This window comes from Carya illinoinensis, chromosome 9 (genome assembly GCF_018687715.1).
Source record: "Carya illinoinensis cultivar Pawnee chromosome 9, C.illinoinensisPawnee_v1, whole genome shotgun sequence".
Classification (NCBI taxonomy): Eukaryota; Viridiplantae; Streptophyta; class Magnoliopsida; order Fagales; family Juglandaceae; genus Carya; species Carya illinoinensis.
The window spans coordinates 10,587,461-10,601,655 of record NC_056760.1 but is presented as its reverse complement, the minus strand read 5'-3'; the positions used below and the strand labels follow the sequence as shown (position 1 = coordinate 10,601,655).

Sequence of the window (14,195 nt, the reverse complement as noted above, 5' to 3'; positions counted from 1 at the left end):
TATAGACACCCTTTGTAGTTGGTATGGTGAAAAATGTATGTCATCTTCTATATACGCTAATGGGAGAGTACGCAGATCAATTGAGAAGATCACAAATTGAGGTGGTAATCGATGCTAATTTCATTAATGTCACCAGCCTAGAATCACATGGCCATGCCATTGTTGACAACGTTTCCAAGCCCCCATCATCACAACCATCCATCTTAACCAGGCTCCATGCACGCTACTTCAGAATAAGCCTCTCTCTTCGGGCCCAAGCTTTAGTATGGAAGATCTTAAGTGAGCCTGCAACTGATTCAAAAACTCCCCAGCATGTATTCCGCATGCTGCCTTCGACAGCTTTTCTTTTACTATGGTGTCTCTCGCTTTTAGAGCTCCCGACACTCACTCCCCTCTACATTCTGAGATGTTTCTTTGACTTCCCCATGGTGAAGGCAGAGTTCCTGCACCACATAGGAGTGAACTTCTTCTACGCTCCTTGGATTTCATGGCTTCTCTTGCTTCAATCAACGCCATTGATCAGTCCAAAGAATGCTGCATATCAAGTTCTTTGGTTCGTTTTCACAGTACCAGTCATGGTGCTCGACGTTAAAATATATGGTCAATGGTTTACAACTGCGGTTTCTGTCGATGGTGGCGAATCCAACGAGCCAGATATCAGTGTTGGGGAATTTGGTGGGGGCCCGAGCAGCAGCACAGATGGGATGGAAAGAGAGTGCGGTTTTCATGTTTTCTTTAGGCATTGTACACTATTTGGTGCTCTTCATTACGCTCTACCAACGCCTATCTGGTGGCAATTGCTTTCCGGTTATGCTGCGGCTGGGTTTCTTCTTGTTCTTTGCTGCACCAAGCAAGGCAAGTTTAGCTTGGAGCTCCATTTCAGGAGCTTTTGATACCCTTTCAAAGTAGCTCTTCTTCCTCTCTCTATTCCTCTTCACGTCTCTGGTAATATTTTTGCTGCCTTCGTAAATTGCCATTTAGTTAGTCCATTCATTCTCCGGCCATTACAATCATAGAATATTTAGGTCGATTAATATTTGTTCCCCTTAAAGAGAAATTTTGGTTTATAACAAAATTTAAGCAAAACTATTTTAACTCATAAAAAGAAATGATAGATGCAGTCCTAACTGTGCAAGCGTCACATATTTATTTTAAAAAAATAAATAATTACGTGATCTATAATAAAAAAAATTAATTTTTTAATAATAAATTTTACTCTTTTTTAAAATAATTGCACGACACTTGTACATTTTACGACTTTACATAATTTTACTCTTATAACAAAATGAGTATTAAGATTGCAACTTTTTCTATAATTACAGTGTAGATTTAATATGTACGTACACAGCAGTAGATCAAGAAAATTTTCTTTTGAGTGGTTAATTAACCTATATATTATAGTTTTTTTTTTTTTTTGCATTTAATGTGTATCTTTTGTATATGATAATACAAAAAATAACACATAAAACGTAAATGAAGGTGTGTTTTTAAAAGAAATATCAACGTGTTCATCAGCTTTTTTCTTTTTTTTGTCCTCGGCAACGTGTTCATGAGCCTGGCCCTAAAGGCACATCATGATTATAGCCGACCATGAACTACACATTATAATTATCTCCTCAAGAGATAACTCAATATTTCCAATCAAGATTGCGCGCGTTCACGGTGAAAAGCAAGAAAGAGATTGCAGGAAATAAGAGAAACTATCGAAAATACATTGGAATAATTTGATTTTGGGGACTGCTTCACCCCGAGAGTTGGTCCCCACAGTTTCTACCGAGAAGTGCGAAAAAATATATTTTTAATACAGGTTTTTAAGTGAGACAAGGGACGAACCCTCCCTCGCCCCCTACCTCCACTTCTAGATGTGTCACGTCAGTGACATCAATTTATAAACTTTCTTTTTCCAATCCTCTTTCTCTTTCGCAAAGGTAGCACTTTTCCACTGTTAATATTTAGATTGTCCACTATTTTTAATAAAAATAATTAAACAAACGTGGTAGAGAGTAAGGTCTATTTGAAAACATAAATGTTCTCAAAATATTTTTAAATTATTTAACCATCATTCACAAATTATTCACTATTTTTTCATTATTATTCTCAAACTATTTCAATATATTTGCTGCAATTTAGACAAATATTAATGCTGCCCGCAAACCAGGCTTTACGGCCTCTGGCTTTTATTTTTCGGTTCAAGGGATTCCTATCATCCAAGGCATGCATGCATGCAACTAATCCTCTTATTGGTTTTGTTAACAGGCTTGCAGGCCAGCCCTTTTCAAGAAATCCATGAGGAGATTCAATATTGCATGGTGGGCATACTCATTCCCGCTAACCTTTCTTGCTCTTGCCTCGGCTGAGTACGCACAGGTGACAGGAGGTTAAAGGTCACATTGCACTCGGGGCGATGCTTGTGTTGTTAACTCTTTCCGTCCTCGTCTTCCTCAGCTTGATGCTGCTCACTGCTGCTGCTCACTACTCTCAAGAGCCATATGCTTTTCAATAAAAATGATCCCATTATGAGTTTTGCTAATGAACTGAGGACTGCAGCTAGACCACACGTTGCAGGAGGCAACACAAGGACTTAAACCAAATAACCCAGGATTGCAGACTGATGACTGTTACCTACAATGGATCTTTGACTCAATTGTAAAAAAGGAAAATTACAGAGCTTGTGCTCTTCCTAAAATCCTGTTGGCAGAAGACAATCGTTCGATCGTAGCAGAAGTAACATACTTTGTAAGGAAACGAGAAAGAAGGACTGAGCACTATCAGGATGTTTTGACTACATTGAAATATTAAACACAAAAACTAAGAAAAATAACCAGGACTAAAAAGTGAACACATCTCGCCCACGGTTATCAATCAACAAACACTATTTCTTGGCATTGATGTCCATCGCTTCTCACATCTAACAAGGAAAACTATATGTATTCATATAAAAAAAATCAAAATCAGTAGTGAATATCTCAACTATTATTACCCTAATAACTTAAGACAATTTGTCGAGACAAAATCGATCCATTCTACTTCAGCACTTCAGCTCTACATAAGTCAAACACACAACTGAAAACCCTATTTGTTTTTTCTCCTTTTGTAATTAACCAATCCATCATGGAACTGAACAACCACCATGAAAAATGAAAAGAGAACTTTAAAAGAATAGCTACCAGAATGTGTTCGCTTAAGTATTCTTCTTGCTACCAGAATGTGACAATCTCCTGTCCAGTGATTGCAATTGATTCCTGAGATTCTGGTTTTCCTCAAGTAAGCGATCATACTCAAGAAGGAACCCTTCAGATTGCTTTCTTAGTGCAACTGCATTGGCATCTGCAGCATGTACTTCTTTTGTCCTTGTTTCAAGCTCTGATTCCAGCTCCTTGAGTTTTGCTTGCAATGTGGCTGTCTCTCCCTGCAAGGCTTTGATTTCCTCTGACCCTCCAGCTTTCCCATCTTCAGGTCCTCGGGTCTGTTTCTTAACAGCCTCCATGCTCTTCCTTCGTATCCGGAGTTCTCTGATATAATGGTGTAGTCTGTCTATCATCAGCCCAAGGAATAGGGAGGACCCTGCAAGTAATTAACGCAACGATAGATTTTCATAAGGCCCTAAAACATGGAGTTCAAACTAAAACAACAAGCCCGAACCTAAAACAAAAGGCCCTAAAACATTATAACCTTACAACATAAAAGAACATCGTGCAATACTAAAAGCGTGATAGAATGTTCAGTACATTGGTTCAAGATCCTTAATATTCTCTGCCTCATCATCTCTTGCCAAGTTGTATTCCGAGAAAACAAGTTTAAACTATGTAACTTAAACACTTGATTAGAAATTTTTTAAACTATCCAGTACGTAACCAGGGAAACATAGAGGATCTCGATCCATCTAATTAAGGCTAAAAGTGCTTCCAAAAAGAAAGTTATGTAGATAACAAAAATTTAAGATAAAATACAGGAGAAGCATTTTGTTTGTTGCTGATTACGTGATTCCTCAGTAATCAGGACAGATGATGCACGATCCCAGAATTTTTTTTTTTTTTTTTTTTTGATAAATAATGCACGATCCCAGAATTGAACGGTAATTTGAGCAATTTCAATTAACAAAATGGATTTGTTAAGAACATGTAGGACAGTAGGATACCCAATAGCAAATTTTTTTCTTTAGGATTCCAAAAACAAAGGCTTTCAGACTCAGAGGAAGAATGAGATTAATTTTTTCAATCGAAGGTCTCATTCCCTGCATTGACATCAAACAGGAAAAAAGAATATACTCGTCAAAAGTTGTTTCTATCAATGGAACATAAATTATGTCCCCAATAAGGCACAAAATTACGTCTATCAACACCCTGATCAAGATTCTCTAAATTTTTTAAGGTTATTCCAGAATGGATTCTCTAAAAATATAAGAATTATTTGCGATTAAAAATTTCACATTTTATGATAAGCATACGTTAAGTATCTTAATGAGATATCAAGAATTTCAAAAATGAGAAATAAAGTCTCCAAAGGTCATAAACATTGAGATGAAAAAAAAAAAAAAAATCCAATCAAGATATACGAAATGCGATAAATGCTGGTATGTTTTAATTAGAGTTCCTGCTAACTATAGATTATCTCGATCGAACAAAAATTTAGCCAAAATATCATTGAAACACGAGAAATTTGGTTTTTTTTTTTAATGAATAGCAATAGCGAGGGAAGAGTTGGTTAGTTACCCATAAGAGTGGCTTCCAGGAGGTGCTTGGCCATGAGGACCTGATCTGTGGGATTGAGCGCACCCTCTTCGATCCAACGCTTCTGGATCTTGGTCATGCTGTAGACGCTGGACATGAGCACCACAAAGACCGTGGCCGCCACGGTCTTGACCATGACGGGTCCACGGCCGCGCTTGAGGCGGTCCAAGCCCACGATCACCAGCTTCCTCAACGGCGTCTTGAAAAGCATCACCAATATCAGACCCATCTCTGAGAATATCACCGCGAACAAAAGCTGCTGCATTTTCCTTTTCCTTTTGATTCGATCTCAGAGAGCCGAACGGTGAGGGATTGACGGAGATCGATAGGGTGAGATCTTTATGGGTGGCGACTGCAGAAAATTATTGGGGCCAAGAGGAGAGGGCAAGTCTTTATCATAAGATGGGGCGTATGGGATCAATCAATGGTTCCGTTCTTCTCTCTCAGTCCCTCTATTTCTCACTCTCGGAGCCGAATTGAAAGATATGAATGAAGAAGGAATGGGCGACTTTATTTTTGAAATTTTCCTATGAAGTCCCTAGAGTATTCTTATTTAAAAGCAAGGACCTTTATTTTCTAATATTATGATTATGAAAGCAAAAACAAACAAATCCTTCTACATTTTCTTCTGACTGTACCTATCTGTAAGATCATTGCAACCTTACCTTACCGCTTACCATGTGGTGTAGGTATACGATTGAAGAGTTTTATTACGTATAATTATTTATATATATTTTATATATTTTATTAATATAATTAATTACAATAATTATTTTATATTAAAAAAATAATATAATCCATCATATTAATAAAATGTATCAATAATACGTGCACGTAAAATTTTTTATAATCGAAAATACTGTTCTTTTTTTATTTATTTTTATTTTATCATCAAGAAAACTACTATCTATTTTGATGGTGACGCAAAGAACAAAAGATCAGAGCCATTGCAAAAGCAAACAAAAATATAGGATAAGGGTACAGCTATATCTAGGAATTTTGAGCCATTTGGTCATGAGGTTGTACGCCACAAATATGGTTGACCCTATGAACCTTGTTAACAGATCATAATTTGGAGTGCATGATAACCTCCAAGAACCTTACCAATTATAGGTCGTAGCTCTCTCAGTCCATTGTTTATACAGGACCCCTCTAATGGATTGTGGTTCTTATTGTATATGGATAACTTTTAATGTTGTATTAAAAAACTATAAAAGACCTTGATTTAAATTGTCACCTTAGATATCTAAACGTTGAGAAAATAATGTTAAATACAATTTTAGAATACAAGTTTTACGTATTTCATTTAAAAAAAGTTGAGTATGTTATTAAAAAATAATTTTTTCAAGCCAACCTTAGATTTATTTTTCATTTTTTTTTTAAAAAATGCGTTAGGCCTACAGATTCTAAGACTGCAAAGATTATTTATCAACATTGAATTCATATCCACAAAACTTGAAAGTTTTTAGCAATTTGATATACTGCATTAAAAGTCATTTGTAATCTATCATTGTGCTCAGACCATAGTCCAGTACCATAGGCACGACGGACACGGTTTAAAGCCATCATGTATGTGGACCTCAACATCAATGGAGATAGGTATCCTCAGCTAAGGCAATCATTATAATAAAATAGTTGTTAATTGTCAGTTCACCGGTTGGTTCAAGTCAGTCTAACCATCTAGGCGACTCTGTTTTGGTCGACACTGCTTTTTTATGCCTTTATATATAATAATTTGGTGGTTTATTTGGTGGTTTATATAAGTAGGTGATTCAGAAGACCCATGTCTCAACTGCTGTTGCCGAGCTGAGAAAGCATATCTGCTTTTTGGGTGGCATGTGACTTGAATCAACAGTGCATGTGGATCGCATACAGAAAATAAATAAAGGAAAAGGATGGTGATAGACCTGCAAAGTTATCTCCTAAGTTGTTGTTGGGCATAATAAATAAGGAAGGTGGGGGGCGATGAGGTGGTCATCATAGAACAAACACCAACCCACCCACCCAACTACCTTGTGCTATTTTGTTGTCTAGGGAGGCAGACAGCTTTTAAAGGGCAGGCTAGGCATATGCAAGTAGGCCGGGCAAATGGACAATGTATTTGAACAAGTTAGGACTTTTCTTGGGCCCATAGAAGAGGAATTGATCGCAGTGGGTTTGGGACTGATGAGTGGATCCTTAATTAGCTTAATGACAACGTATTTACAAACAATTCCTCTTTGAAACAGAACATCCGATGTTGTGATTTTAACGGAAGCCAATAATAAGTTGATACATCATCTAAGCACATAGAAAACTCATTAACCGCATCACACCATTACAAAGGCAAAATCAAAATCCATTTTACACTAGTGAGAGTGTTTTTTCCTACGAGCCTAAAACTATCAAAGGCACTCACTCCACCGCTGCACGTCGTATGACCTCCAAGATCGGTGGAGTAGCTCCAGACCCTCCCTCACATTTGTCTAAGAATGAACTATAAAATACAGAATCAGAGTGTCTCTTCCAGAACATAACTCTCTCTCACAAATTTGTTTATATAATGAAATTTCACGAATTTGTTTTTAACAAAAGACAGCAAAATTACTTCAAGAGAATGATTGATCATACAAGAAAAATTCTTTGAAGTGAAACCCCGTCACTCACTCTGCTACCATGTTGTTGAAAAACATCTTCCACCCTCGAAGGTAACAAAACTTGTTCTGTTGCCATTTTTATCATATAAATTGCAATAAAATTTAGAAAATTCCGACCGCTAAAATCACCCCAAATCCAAAACAGCTTCATTTAGATCTCTCATTTTTTAAAATCCAAGCAAAAAATGAGAAGTTTTAAATTTGAAACCTACATCTTTCATTTTTTAAAATCTCAACAAAAACAACGCCGCAACATTAAAAATCTAATCTAAACCCTCGTCCCCTTCACATACCTCCACTTTCTCGGAGCTAACATAGAGGCCAACGAAAACCAAGATTTCAAATACCAAACCCAAATCGGGTGTTGCTACTATGCCGCTTAGATTATACTGCTGGACGTGCTTTCTAGTTTTTTTTTTTCAATTTTTTTCATATTTTTTAATCATTTTTTTAATTATTAAATAAAAAAATATATCAATCTACTTAAAATAATTTCTTAACAATTAAGTAAAAAAAAGAGAAAAAAAGAAAAAGCCCATCGATACAAGTGAGGCGGCACAATAGCTTCTTCCGAGCCAAATTAGAATTGAAAAATGAGAGAGGATACAGAGAAAGGACGGTTTTCGGTCAAGGGATTCTCACGGAAAGAGAGGGGATCAGGAGTGAGGAAAACGGAATGTAGTGTGGTGCGGAGCAATATTTAGGGAATGCGGTGTCTACGTGACAAACTACTATTAGAGGCTATTATTTGTAGGAAGACGGAAGAAGCTGTGGGCAGATATTCTCATTTACAAATCTAAACATCCCTCGGACTTAACAGACCAAAAACCTTCTCTAGTAAATGATCTGCCAGAAGAGCTTGCTCGCAAGATCTTGATCAACGGCTTGCTTATAATTTCTTGATGATGCAGCTGCCAGATTCTCGAGTTCTGTTAGACTCCTGCCCAGCTGTAAAGCCACCTTCAGCTTGAGAACTTCCCCATTCTCTCTTCCCTCAACATCTCTCTCGTTAATATTCGACTCGATTGTCTCTTGTGTTAGCCTAAACAAACCAGCAGTGCTCCTGTACATTTCAAACACCATCCCTACTTGCCCACCATGCTCCATTGTGTTTACCACGCTTGCCAAGGCTCCTCCAATCACTGCAAACATCACCGCAGGTGTCCCATGAATAGTGCCCACAAATGCAGACCCCAAAGCTCCAACTGCTGTCAGTAAGGGCCCAGATATTGCTAAGATGCCACTTACTTTTAGGGCTTTTTTACTCAATTTCAAGTACTCAGCAACATCCTTCCTCTTCAAAATCCTTGCTATCTCTCTCATTTCCCCTTCCAACTTTCCATCCCATCCATTTCCATCTGTTTCTTCACCAAGCTTCCCTACTTGTCTTTGCCTTTTTGGCGGCCACCACAATGTAGGTTCCACAGCTTTTGGAAATTTCTCAAGCATTGCCCCTAGTAATGGAAGTGGGTACGCCCTATCCAAAGCCAAGACTTTCTCCATTGCGTCACTCACGTCTGTGGCGGTAGGATCGCGGACAGCTAAAGTCGTTTGAATCTCTTGATGAAGCTGCTTAAATAACCTCGCAGAGTTGCGCTGTTCTTCAGCTAGTTGGGATGGCTGGATCTTGTTCATCACCGCCAACATGCCAGTGGCTGCTAAATACAATATGGTAGAAGATATCTTCAGCGCCAGAAGAGGAGGACCACTTGCATTAATGGTGGCTGCGAGTCCAGCCAAGGTTGCAGCAGTTAGAGTGATTCCATTAATGGATGTTAGAAGGAGGAGGTTCCAGTTGTCGCGCTGTGCCCCGATATTCTTATGCATCTCCACTCTATCGGCAACAGAATCCATGATTGCATAGAGCTTGGCAATCACCATGGCATCAGGAGGATTATTTGGGCTGCGCCTTTTGGAGTTGTCTAGATTGATAATGGAGTCATGATCGTAATTCTTCTCCGAACCAGGGGTGGGTAGAGTCGTGTGACCAGTCCTCATTTCAAATTCCTCAACCAAAACTCTACTCGCGATGATCTTGGGGATCGATAGATCATGAGGACTTACCTGGTTTCTTGGCAAATTGATTGTGGCTGTAATATTAATTCTTGTACAACGCCTGGTCGAAGATGAACCCAAAGAGTACCACGTGGATCTTGGAGCTTGAAGGATGGCCATGTTAGATTATCTCTAGGCAATAATACTGGTCTCCCTGATGAGTTCGCCTCTTGGATTTGGTGGTGGTTGTATTTGAAATTGGTTGTCTTAGCTATATAGAGGCCGAGTGTAATGACTTTGCTGACTTTGAACAGTCAACGAGTAGTAGCTAATTGAACCAGACAAGGACTTAAGACAAAAAAACTGTTTCCGAGGTTTTTCAGATCAAAATAATAATAATAATAATAATAATTGGAATGTCAATGAGAAGGACACACGTGCATTTAATTCTGAATCCGCGCGGGCTATAAATAAATATATTTATATCGTAAAAGCAGAAAGCATGGTAATCGCGCATCATTTGTTTAACAATCTACTTTTTATCGGGTCAACTTTTGGGCATCCCCGGCCCCATATCGGATATATTATTGCTTTACAGGTTGGGTCCAGTTCCCATGCAGTTCCAAATTAGTGATCAGACTCTAATATCTTCAATTCATCCTATTAGATCATATGGAATACATGGCTAGGTCCAACGTCCTGACAGTTAGGCTGCATCTGAACGTAGAGGAAGAGGATTTGGAGTTTAAACTTAAAGACCAATATCTAAATCCGCCTTTCCAATTCCAACCTAGTCAATTTAGAATGGAGAGCCCAAGAGTTTATTAATCAGCAAATTTTTATTTTTATTATTTATTTATTTTTCCTTTCAACTAATATCTTGAACATCCGGAACAATGTCAGTTTGTCAAAAACTTATAACAAACTCTTCTGTGTTTTATGCTACCTTTGGGACGCATATATATATATATATATATATATATATATATATATATAGGTGTTGTCGGGGTAGTTCAAATTCAAGTACACGAGCAAAGAATGATTAATTCACACAAGTTCTCATTTCTTGGGTTGTCATTCACACATGCATGTGTAGTCTGACTGGCAAGCAAGAAAATACAGGTGATGAGTTGGCAATGTTTGGGATCTCCTTGATTGCATCAAGTCATGATGTCTTGTTGCAGTTTGATTCAACAATTCATTTCTGGAAATGGAATAACAGAAATGGATGAATAATGAAGATACTTAGAAATTACCAACGAGTAAGGCCAAGGGAATCTCCAGATCATTCATTATGAATAACAGATACAAGACAAGGAGTAGAAATTTATATATTTCGATACACGAATGTTTAAACAATACCATACATTGCATAGATATATCACAAACTGTGAGCATCAATCGTCTGAACAGGCAGTGGCATTTTTTCTTTTGAAGTTCACTTGGTCTTTGTCAACACCAAAGATCTTGCTCGTAGATTTAAAAATATGCCCCTGAGGACAAAAAGAAAACAAAGAAACGCCACTTTTGAATTAGAGATTAATGAAAAATAAAAGCAATTAAGATGTGGAGATAAATTAGGTAGTGGAACTGAAGAGAGATTAGGCGCGCGCATACCAGCAAAATGCAACAAGGCTATGGAAAATGACACGGAACTGCAATGGCACGTACTGGTGATTTACCCACCCAACCACAGGCCAGAACTGCAGTTTGAAATAATCGAAGAAACATGGGGATATTACTTTCCTTTTGTTTTCTCACAATGTATTACAATAATTCATAATGGGAACAGGGCAGTACCGTCCACGCTGTAAGCTGCACTGATGGATAATCCTTCTTAATTTTAGTTTTTACATGCATCCAGGGTCTTCCTGCATTTCACATTCTTTCTTCTTTAAAGATAACAAGCAGCAACTGCACAACTTTATAGCAAGGTAGTTCAAAGTTCAAACCTAGCCTATATGCTTACATGTTTCCTTCACTCTTTTTGACATTGGCAGTTATTCAACTCTAAAATATATTTAAGAGTTCACAAAATTAAAAATCTTGAACGTGACTGGCAGGTGTTTCCGTACACTCTCCCAACCACCCAAACCACCCACGCACCTTTACTCTACATTTTACACACAGCAATCAGATATCAAGGAGCCAGGAAAGTGATTATACTTGATTACCCCAAAAAAATTCACTGTATCTGTTACATTAGCCCTTTCCTTTACTTGTACTTCTAACATATCTGGTGTCTAAATACAATTATAGTATGTGATACAGACTTACCCTCAATAATAAATCCATAGTAGATCATGAAAAGCAAGTTGTTCCAAGGAGAAGATGTCAACTGTTCCAGCAACACCTGAAAATAATTTGATGCAGAAGTTTAGAATGCCTCTTTCCTTCTGCTATGCTAGAAATGACCAGAGGCTACTTGTTCAGGTTTCAGTAAAATCAATTTGAAGATTACCTGTACTCGATTAATCCTCATATTCTTGAAACAGATATGAAAGTAAACTTGTTTTCTAAACGAAAATCATGGCATGGTGGTATGCATATTTTTTGCAGTATTTGGGCTTGGAATGATTATCATAGAATTTTGGGTAATTATTCTTTACTGCTGCCCACTAGCAATTAACTAGAGTATGAGGTTGCATAGCATACCTTCTTGGCTACTGTTTTTGAATCCCTCTTGCCCTTGAAAATTTTGTCCAGTGTTATATACAGGAAATGCCCAAAAGGTCCAAGATAAGCAACTCCAAAAAGCTGCAGTTAGCTATGTTAGGATAGATGACTTGAAACTTATATGAAACAGAAGATACGCATAAAAATCAACAGATTACTAGTTGACATTTATAAAACTCTGCGACATTAGTATCTTCTCTTTAGTATGTGAATATTGTCTGCACAGAACATAGCACAATTCACTACAAATTCATCCAATAAGGGACAGAGAAAGCTATACAGCATGAAGTCATGAACTTTACATTTCAGCACACTCATACCAAGTTGGGGAACGAGAAATAAAACATCACAAATAAAATACACCTCAACTTCGGACTTGAATTTCAGTACCAAACCATATGGTAGAGCTGATAAAAGGTTGAGCAGCTTTGAAAAAGCGAGACCAGGAAATTCAAAAGGTAGAACTAATAATCGCCCAATTTAAAAATAAAATAAAAAGAAAAAGAAAGAAAGAGAGAACACACTTCCCGAACTTCCTCTCCTAGGTGTAATCATTTTTTAGACCAAAAGTAACTCCAGTTGTGGGTCTATTATACCTTGCACCATAAATTATGGTAATTGTTCAATGACAAATCTTTACATTCTCGACCAAGAATTTTTTTGATAAGTTATATTCTCAACCAAAATGCTGATATAACTTACATGGTATGCATTACAATTACAAGATGGACCACAAAGATCACTTCACTTTTCTTGTTTGCATTATTGCTAAGCTAGTTCCCATAGCATCTCCAACAAATTTTTGAAGCAATTTACGGGGAGGGTTTTCAAAGTTCTAATGATTCTAAAATGAGATACATAACTCGTGTTACCGAGAATATCTTATTAGAGGGCAAACCAATAAAGTTTAACAAAATTCGGACTTACTAAAGCCAATAGTCTGTCTTTTCACCCCCAGACTTCACTTCATTAGTTTGCTTGCTTATCTTCAAATTATAAACAGACTCGATGCTCTGGTGTCCAAACACAGAGCACCAACAGAGTAACTTCCAGATTTCACCATCACTTTAGGCAAGGGTTCCTCATAATTTAGTAACAAAAACCACAGGAAAACGCACGCGCACATTTGCGGCCACAAATTGTATATACCTTCAACAGAATTGGCAATCGAAGGAAAAGACCAAAGAACATTACCACTTTGAGAAGAAGCCGTCTCAGTTGAATCTTCTGTATCCCAGTGAGCTTCTGAGAAACCAAATCACTGATCCCTGACAACACCCCCGCTGTAAGTGCCTGATTTAATAACATGTTAAAACACAGTGAATAATCAGAGACATGGATGCACGTTGCATAAATTGAAACCTAGAAAAGAAAGAGGGGGAAAAAAAAAGATTCGGACTTTCGATTATTCATCTACTTTCTTCCGATTTCCAAGCAACCAAAAAAGTAGTGAAAGAAAAAATGAGCAGAGTCAAACTTAGCTAAAATGAGAAAAGGAAAGCAAAAGAGAGGGCGATGATATCGTGGTGATATTGAGACCTTTGTTCTCAGGGGGTGACGCTGAAGCTGCGACAGGTACTGGTGGAGCAACCCCTTGTTCGATTTCGAGCCCATGCTTGGCTTGCTTCCAATTTCCTAGGATGTTGAGGAGGACCGCCTCTTTGCTATATTAAAAGTAAGCAAGTCGTGGTGGTATAAATATCGGAGTTTGATTCCCCGGTATTGAAATTTACGTCCGGCTTTTTTCTTCTTCTTCTTCTTCTTTTTTTCAATTGAAATTACATTTAATTGGGGCCTTGAACACTTAAAACACCAATATGAGTGGGCAAACAACATTTTTACTTTCATCTACAATCGAAGATTGAACCAAAATATGAGAAAAATCAATTGAAATCATTCGGTCCAATTCGGTTTTGATGGTCGGTTAGATGTAGCGAGTGTTTGGAACAATCTCAATGACAACTAGACCAATTGATTTGATTGATATTGAAAAATTATACGAGAGTAATAACATTTCAACAAATAACATTCAAAAATAATTTTGGAGGAAATTGATTAAAACATAACAAGAAAAGACAAAAAAAAACAAAAAAAAACCTCTCCACATTCGTTGAATTGAACGAACTCCAATAAGACAACATTTCGCGAATGGTATGTG

The 14,195-nt window shown here is 37.5% G+C and overlaps 3 protein-coding genes and 1 pseudogene across 3 annotated transcripts; 1 reads left to right on the top strand and 3 right to left on the bottom strand.

Annotated features, from left to right (window-relative positions):
- On the top strand, positions 1 to 2,706 carry LOC122277369 (annotated as a pseudogene).
- A 149-nt stretch (positions 2,707 to 2,855) lies between these two features.
- LOC122277368 lies at positions 2,856 to 5,228 on the bottom strand. Its single transcript, XM_043087334.1, has 2 exons — positions 4,713 to 5,228; positions 2,856 to 3,564 (listed from the first exon to the last, which is right to left on the bottom strand). Exons 1-2 carry the CDS (start codon positions 4,993 to 4,995, stop codon positions 3,182 to 3,184), a joined length of 666 nt encoding a protein of 221 aa, XP_042943268.1. The 5' UTR covers positions 4,996 to 5,228; the 3' UTR covers positions 2,856 to 3,181.
- Positions 5,229 to 7,908: 2,680 nt separating this feature from the next.
- On the bottom strand, positions 7,909 to 10,252 carry LOC122277367 (probable F-box protein At4g22030). Its single transcript, XM_043087333.1, has one exon. The coding sequence runs from the start codon at positions 9,539 to 9,541 to the stop codon at positions 8,201 to 8,203; it is 1,341 nt and encodes a 446-aa protein (XP_042943267.1). The 5' UTR covers positions 9,542 to 10,252; the 3' UTR covers positions 7,909 to 8,200.
- Positions 10,253 to 10,624: 372 nt separating this feature from the next.
- On the bottom strand, positions 10,625 to 13,819 carry LOC122275190 (peroxisomal membrane protein PMP22-like). The gene is made up of 7 exons (XM_043084167.1): positions 13,577 to 13,819; positions 13,232 to 13,330; positions 12,017 to 12,118; positions 11,639 to 11,714; positions 11,162 to 11,232; positions 10,979 to 11,064; positions 10,625 to 10,854 (listed from the first exon to the last, which is right to left on the bottom strand). The coding sequence occupies exons 1-7, from the start codon at positions 13,649 to 13,651 to the stop codon at positions 10,800 to 10,802; spliced, it is 564 nt and encodes a 187-aa protein (XP_042940101.1). The 5' UTR covers positions 13,652 to 13,819; the 3' UTR covers positions 10,625 to 10,799.
- Between the last annotated feature and the right edge of the window lie 376 nt (positions 13,820 to 14,195).